The sequence below is a fragment of the Cyprinodon variegatus genome, unplaced genomic scaffold (assembly GCF_000732505.1).
Source record: "Cyprinodon variegatus isolate N-32 unplaced genomic scaffold, C_variegatus-1.0 Scaffold947, whole genome shotgun sequence".
Taxonomy (NCBI): domain Eukaryota; kingdom Metazoa; phylum Chordata; class Actinopteri; order Cyprinodontiformes; family Cyprinodontidae; genus Cyprinodon; species Cyprinodon variegatus.
In genome coordinates this window covers 288943-297207 of record NW_015151400.1, presented here as the reverse complement: position 1 = coordinate 297207, position 8265 = coordinate 288943, and the positions used below count along the sequence as shown (strand labels likewise).

The following is an 8265-nucleotide window of genomic DNA, read 5'->3' as shown; positions in this document are numbered from 1 at the left end:
AATAGAGATAGAATGAAGCATGAAATGAATGAAGAATAAAAGATGAAGTGTGGTACCAATGTCCTCCAGCAGTCTAAGCATAACTGCAGAGATAGCTCAGGATAACCCCAGCCACTCTAACTATAAGCTTTATCAAAAAGGAAAGTTTTAAGCCTACCCTTAAAAGTAGACAGGGTGTCTGCCTCAGGGACTAAAACTGGTAGTTGGTTTTACAGGAAAGGACTCTGACTCTGATTATTTTCCTATATTTTAATCATGTAAGACACTTTGCTTTGTCTTTGTACTGAATTGTGCTATACAAATAAATTTGCCTTGCCTTGCCTTGATAACTAAAAGATGTGCCTATAAAATGTTCAAATCTTTCTAAGAGAATATTATGATTGACTGTATCAAATAGAACACTGAGATATAACAAGACAAGAACAGATAAGTCCATTATCTGAGGCCATGAGAATATCATTAGTGAGTTTCACCAGTGCCTGTTTCAGTGCTATGATGAGCTCTAAAACTAGTTTGAAACTCTTGAAAAAGTTAATTATGGTGTAATTGGTAACACCCTTGTTTAGCAACAATTTTCTCTAGTATTTTACATAAGAAAGGGAGACTAGATATAGATATATGTAGGACTATAATTGATCAAGTCATCTTGGTCAAGAGACAATTTAATTACAGCTAACTTAAAAGCCCGAGGTACATATCCCTGTATCAGGGATAGGTTAATCACATCGAAAATGGAGGAGGAAATCTGAGGGAAAATTTCCTTCAATAACATGGTTGGAACTGGATCTAACATAAAAGTTTAAGGCTTAGATGTAGATAGAAGTTTTTCTAGCTCTGTAAGTTCAACTGAATCAAAGCAGTCTAATCATGATTCAGGTTCTATAGTTACCTCAGATGCTGCCTCAACTTCCAGAGATAAACCAATCATATTTAGAGGGTTGACAACTATCTTATTTCTAATAGAATCAAACCTATTTTTAAAGAATCCCATGAAATCACTACTGCTAAGAGCAGGTGGAATGGATGGTTCAACAGACCTATGGCTCTGGATGAGTTTGGCAACTGTATTTAAAATATATCTGATATTATTCTATTCTCTTCTATTAATGACAATAAATAACCTCCTCTTGCTTCCTATTCTATTCTATTCTATTCTATTCTATTCTATTCTATTCTATTCTATTCTATTCTATTATGACATGTCAATTACAACAATGGTGTATATTTCATGCCCACCAGGGAGCAGCATAAACCAACCCACTCTTGACCTTCCATCTATTTTTATCAGGGCCCAGCAGGTGTCAGGTTCCAGAGGCTATTTCTTCTCCCTTCAGCCCACCAGCCTCGCCATGTTGTCAGGGTAAACCTGTTGCCCCGCTTTCACTTCTTACGACAGATCTTAACTTTAATAACTTTAATAGATCTTAAATTTAATAGTAGCGGTGTCAGCTGTTAAATTACCACCATGTCGAGTGTTTCTTACCACATCTCCAGCTTGTTGGAGAAAATGACATCAACTGACAAAGATTTCAGGTAAAGTAAGAGTTAGTCAGCAGTTCTGGAAGTGACATGATGACCCATTTAGTCTGTCTGATGTCATGTGAATGCTATTTTGTCAAAATGTTGACATGTTTGCACTACTCCCAAAGTAAAACCTGCTTGTTTTTATATTTTTTCCTGGATCTATTGTGTATATAAACTGCTCATACAGTCTCTCTTATTCAGCAAATCATGTGATGCTGTCAATCAGCTAAATCAGAGGAAAAAAAGTCAAGTTCTTCAGCAGTATATATATTTAAAAAAAGCTAAATGAAGTACAAGACTATTCTGAATATTTATACACCACAAAGAACCTACCCCTTGGCTATTCTTGGCAAACTGTAAGTTTTTTTTTTTTTTTTCCCCTTTTTCTTTTTTTTATGTATTGATAGCAGTTTTATATTGAATCAAATATTGATACCCTTTTGTCTTAAACATATTTACTTAAAATTCATGTGCGGTTCTAGACAGGGGCCAGGATCAGTTCTACAGGGGCCAGCAGGGGAACTGGCCCCAGCTGGCCCCTGTAGAACTGGTCCTTATTCTGACATTAGGATCAACATGTAATACCAACATTTTCTTGGTAGCAGTTGTTATAGGATAACAATGCGGCTTAAATGTTTTAATATTAATTCATTGGAAGAAAAAAAAAGGAACAATACCTGTGAAATACTATGTGCTTCTTTTAACTGCACAGAATAGCACTCAAAAATATAAATGAAAAGTGTAGAGACAGTGGCTATTTTTCATACCTTTACAGAAGTAAGTGAGATCAGTGGTTAAGACTGGTTTTAAGTGTCGGCCAATCACTGATCTCCAAAATAAAGGAAACCTGGGCCAATAAACTGGTGCACCCCTACTTTCCATCTGCTATACCTGGGATATCCACACCCACAACTGGCTTTTTAGTTCTGATTCTCACTTAATACACATTGATCTGTGGCCCTGTTTTTTTGCAACTTGCTTTTTTTTCTGTGCCCCTTTGAAACACCACTGACTCCAATCCGGCCCCATTAGCAAATTTGACCTGGAACTGCCACTGTTTAGATTATTTCAATAGATTGTTGTTAGTCCCAATTTTTTTTATGATTTTCTTATGCATTTGTATGCAGATTATTTACCCTTTTTTTTTCTTAGACTGATTCTTAATTTTAAATATGTGAAGCTTGCCTGGAAAGATGATAACTACATTACTCCCACTGCCATTGTGTCAATATACTGCTTTACATTAGGACTAACACGATCTAGTTTATTTAAATTCAAAGAAGTTTTTTTTTTTTTTTTTTAAACAACTCTAGTTTGTCAATCTGATCTTTTGGATATCCCTATATTAGCCTGACTAATGTCCTGACTAAGTAAGGTTTGTGATGCTTATCCTTATTTTGTTAATCCGTTCCATACGCTATCATGAACTCAGAGCAACTATCCTCTTCATTTTTAATAAAATGCATTCTCTTTAAATAAACAAGATCTCACCTTGTTTATTTATGCATTATTCTTGTCACATAATAACAAGAATTAGGTCATGTTTGGACCCTTCAAAAAAATAACATGTCAGAATATTTGGGATACTTATCATCATTTGTCTTTCTCTGGTGATAGATTGAGGTGTTTCACTGAGGTTTGTCATACCAAACTAATAACTGCGTCCAGCATAGGCCAGTTAGAACAAGAGCAGAACAAATAGCTTAAACTGACAATCAAGAAAACAACGTATGCTCTAACAAACAAATGATCAAACTGTGTGGGAAAATAACATCAGTCATGTTTGTTTTCTTTCTTCCTGTTTACTGATTTAATCCCTTTCTTTTTACTTATTATTGTCCTGTTCATTTTGAATGCCTGTTTGTTTCTGCATTGCATTGGTGTGAGTCCAGATTTATGGCCACAAATGACCTGATGCTGGAACTGCAGAAAGACAGCATTAAACTGGACGAGGACAGTGAGAGAAAAGTGGTCAACATGCTGCTCAGACTGCTGGAGGACAAGAATGGAGAGGTGCAGAACCTGGCAGTAAAATGGTAAAACTTACCACAGAAAATAGTGTATACTGACATATTGACACATCTAGACCTATCTGCAATGTGTCTAGATGCAGTGAAATTATACAATTTACCAAATTTATCTGGGATGAACTTGAACCAGTGTTTTCCTAGATCAGCTATAAGGAATTTGTCTACTATTTATACATTTACAAAGAATGTCTGACCTATTTTAACTTTTTTGTTTTTATTTAAGAAGCATTTTTATTAACTTTAAATTATCAGCAGTTAAGTGTATATTGATTTTTATTTTATTTTATTTTGATAGAGCAGTTAAGACACAGAGTGTTTTGTCTGCATCATAAAGAAACCTTTTTTAAAGGCTTTTGTTACAGTGAAATAATGTTGATTTTCAGTCTGGCCCCTCTGGTGAGTAAAGTGAAGGAGCCTCAGGTGGAGGCGATGGTGGACATACTGTGTGCCAACATGATGTCAGACAAGGAGCAGCTGAGAGACATTTCCAGCATGGGACTGAAGGCTGTGATTGCTGAGCTGCCGCTGTCTGCCTCAGGTGAACACTGGTTCAGGATTTTCCTTTCTTCTTTAAGCCAAAAGAGTCAATTATCCGGTTTCTGTCTGATATTACCTAGGCAGCTCCAATACAATAGAGATGATCAATAAACAGTGTGTTTTCATCAAATAGCGGAGTAAGTGGTACCTATATCGATGATCACCCCACAGGACTGAGATTTGTGTTTTGAATAAAGAAGCAGCTCTTCCCTTCATCTATATCTCTGTATATTTTTGTGTTAATATTGGTGGACAGGTGTGAATCTCACAGCCAGTGTGTGTAAGAAGATTACTTCCCAGCTGATTGGTGCCATGGGGAAGCAAGAAGACGTTTCGGTTCAATTGGAGGCTCTGGACATCCTTTCTGACATGTTGGGAAGGTAAAATAGTTTTTTCTTTTTAATATAACATGAGAAAAAGTGACATGATGTAGGCATGAATTATAAAGTATAATCTTTTATATTTAGCTGTCTGAAAGGTAAACATTAAAGTTTGTAAAACCCGGCTGAAGCCAAAGTGTCATCAAGCAGTAGGCCGTGTGTGTGTGTATGTGGGACAGTTGAACTCTTCTCCTATGGAGGTCAGCGCCTTATTAGCTCCACACCTGTAAAGCACTTTGTCTCCATCTTAGACATGGTTGATGCTATCAGGTCAACAGAATACAAGAGAGACAGAAGCAAAACAGCAGATAAACTGAAGCATTTAAAGTATTTGTTTTGTATTTGAAGAATTTTGTTTTTCCCCCTGCAGGCTGGGCGGTGCTCTAGTTGGGTTTCACAGCTCTCTGCTCTCCAGCCTGCTGCCTCAGGTAACAAACTCATGGTAAACAGATGGAAAATATGGAGAATTCTTCAAAAACTATTTGAACCTCTAAACCGTTTCATTTTTGGTCACTTTGTAACCACAGATTTAGCAGTGTATGTAATAGACTGAGATAAAGTAGCGTGTAATTAGGAGGGGAAAATATTTTGACTGCAAGAGTAAAGGATGAAAACATCCTTTTCCATCTTCCTCTTCTCTAATATGTGTTGGAGTAAACAACTCTGTGGAATTAACAAATATTTAATAACATGTATGGAGTAAAGTTACTTAACGAGGCACTGCACTTTTTCACATTGGTTTATTGCTGCTTTGATTTAAACAAGCAAAGCTAAAATGTCTGAAATACAAGTATGAGTGAAGACAATCATAAGAATCAAATATTGAATTGCTAAAATGCTGTGTTGCAGACCATTTGGGAAATTAACAGAGTCCGAAAAAAAAAAAATTAAATTCAACTTCATATCAGTCTATCTTACCCATAATCACTGTGCTCATCTTCCTGCTCCAGCTCACCAGCTCCAGAATGGCAGTCAGGAAGCGCTCAATCTTGGCCCTCGGCCACTTAGTGCCCTGCTGTAGTCCCACCCTCTTCTCTCAGCTGACTGACCACCTGTTAAAAGAACTGGCAAAGAACCAGCAGACATCCCAGACGAGGACGTACATCCAGTGCTTAGCAACCGTTAGTCGGCAGGGAGGCCATCGAGTTGGTGAGATTTTTCACTTTACTCAGGATGCATTCATTGTCAAATAGATATTATACCGTAAGGTTAGAACAAGAATTTTCCTCCTACTGATATCTCAAAGAAATAATTGTCCTATTTGAAATCCCAGATCAATACTTCTTAAAGCAAAACTTTTTTTTAGTTTAAATGATCAATTTGTCCTTTTTGATCAAGGTTTGTCTCATTGCTTTGCCTCTCAGTACTATCTTATTCTAAGTAACTTGCACACTTATTTATTTTCATTTTCGTAGGATAAACCAATCAAGCTTTAGAGGATAAACTTCTTTGACTTTTTTGATATTGATAAGACTATCTTGTCTAGAAAGTGGCTGCAAAAAGCAGCCAATGACATTATGTCATCCGGGGAATCTAAAATACATTTATTACACAGATATAACACACAGAAAGTAGAAATCAATTATATGTAGCTTTGAGGGTTTTTTCTCTATATGATAAGAATAGTGCCAAACTTTAAAAAGTTTAGTACATGTTTATGTGACATTCTTGAAATGTTTTATTGCAAACAGGTTTGTGTTTTTCCTAATAAACACAATGCAGAGGGTGTAACTGTTTAAATCGAAGCAATACTGTGTCATAGTTCATTGTAACTGTAGATTTCCTTCCTGTTTATTTGTAGGGGAGCATTTAGAGAAAGTGATCCCCATGGTGGTGAAGTTCACCAGTGTGGAGGACGATGAGCTGAGGGAGTATTGTTTCCAGGCCTTTGAAGCTTTTATACGGAGGTACAAACAAACAAACACCTTGCTTCCTTATGTTCAGGGAAATTGGATTTCCCTCATTTCCTCTCCATCCATTGTTACTGCTAACCTGACCTTGACCACAGAGGTCGTTCATTATCTGGGGAAGTCAGGTGATGGTCATCACAAACAGCATAAGTTTCATTCAAAGTCACAAACAAACAAACTGGCTCATAATGTGAAACATTTATTTTATTTACAACTACACTTCTCATTGCAGCACAGGTTGTCAAAGTAACCTGATCACCAGTTTAGAATAAGAAGCATTCTTTGGCTCTGATCACAAAAGGCTGTTTGTTGGATCAGGTTTTTAGGTGTTTGTTGTTTAAACAACAAATCAATCACTTGAATGTAATCACACATTTATCTTTTTGTATTTACACGGAACAGTTTGAGTTTGTGTTTTTTTTAATGCTTCATTTTTCATCACAGTCTGTAAACATTTTATAGGACTAAATCCTTCAGGCGTTAGTGCATTCTTCTCATTTGGTAAACATTTATTATTTGCTTAAATGCATCTGAGGACAAAACATTGACAATAATCCACTGAATATTAATCATGTCTCTCATCCATAAGCCAGATCATCAGCCATTAGAAAAATCTGTATTACGAAAGCTTTGCAAATGTGAAGTTTTTGTTCATATTGTAATGTTTCAATGTTAAATGTCTCAGGCTGTCTTAGATTTATTTCAATATATAACGTGGTCCTAATGGTGTTTTTTGATCTAAACACTTTCACACAAAAAGTAAATCTTTCACTCTTTTCAAATTCCGTTTTGAGGCTAAATGTTTGAAGTTTAACAGATGGCATTAATACACGGCACTACTGGAGGATAGAAGAGCTTCATAAAATGTTCCTAGATTGTTTTTCTCATTTTGTCTCTTATAATTAAAATGTGTGTATGATTAAATCTACAGACCTCTCTTATCTGTCATAGTAGGAGAACTTGCACAATCTGTGTCTGACCAAATGCTGTTTTGTCCCTACTAAAAAGCTGCAGGTCTATTGGGAAATAAATTTTACAAGAGGCTGGGATTTCTGTCATTTCTTTCTTTGAACATTAGCTCAAGGGTATTTAGAACAGATGGGGAACATCAAGAATTACGTCACAAAAATATCTGCCTGACTTGGTGTGTTTCTGGATGCCATGTTGGTTTTTTTCCCCAACGAACCTGTGAACCTGTGTTCCAGTCTTTTGCAGCTCTGAACCATTTTTCTTCCAGAGAAGCTATTTATTTCTATACTTTTACAACTATATTCAGCTTTTAAGTCTTGGCTGAAGAAATGCATGTCCAAAGCATGATGCTGCCACCACCATCTTTCACTGATGTGACTTTTAACATTTCAGCCTAAACATTTATTTTGGTTCCATTTGACCAGAGCTCCTGTATCCATATGTCTACTGCAGCCCCTATTGCTATTGCTTAAACAACTGATAAGTACTCTTTATGGCTTTCCTTTTCCAAGGACTATCATCTGGCTATTTAGATTCCTAGATTCAATGAATGACATTTATCCTCTCAAAAGATGCTCCCGTCTGAGCTGTGGATCTCTGCAGCTCTGCACATTTGTCATGGGACTTCTTTGCTGCTTCTCTTGAACAATGCTGTTCTGGTAATAAAGTCTATGACAGATTTCCATATCTTGATAGGTATCAGTTTGGGTGGAGGCTTTGAGGACCCAAATGCAAAGATGAGTAGGCAGACATGAGTTTTGCTTATTTAACTAATGACTAGTAGGCAACTGAGGCAGAAATCCAGAAAAAAATACAAACATAATGAAAACAAAACAATAAACGTCAGGGAAAATACACGTGGGGAGCAAGAGACGAGGAAGTAACAAAAAAAAAATATATATATATATAAATAAA

The 8265-nt window shown here is 36.3% G+C and overlaps 1 protein-coding gene across 1 annotated transcript in view; it reads left to right on the top strand.

Moving 5' to 3' along the window:
• Positions 1–1340: 1340 nt before the first annotated feature.
• The window catches only part of LOC107100233 (cullin-associated NEDD8-dissociated protein 1-like), a 21972-nt gene continuing 15047 nt past the window's right edge, over positions 1341–8265 (top strand). The window contains exons 1-7 of the mRNA XM_015398647.1: positions 1341–1533; positions 3417–3560; positions 3938–4092; positions 4348–4471; positions 4842–4899; positions 5422–5620; positions 6273–6378. Coding sequence (XP_015254133.1) covers positions 1466–1533; positions 3417–3560; positions 3938–4092; positions 4348–4471; positions 4842–4899; positions 5422–5620; positions 6273–6378 — 854 coding nt within the window. The 5' untranslated portion in view covers positions 1341–1465. The remainder of the gene's footprint in view (positions 1534–3416; positions 3561–3937; positions 4093–4347; positions 4472–4841; positions 4900–5421; positions 5621–6272; positions 6379–8265) is intronic.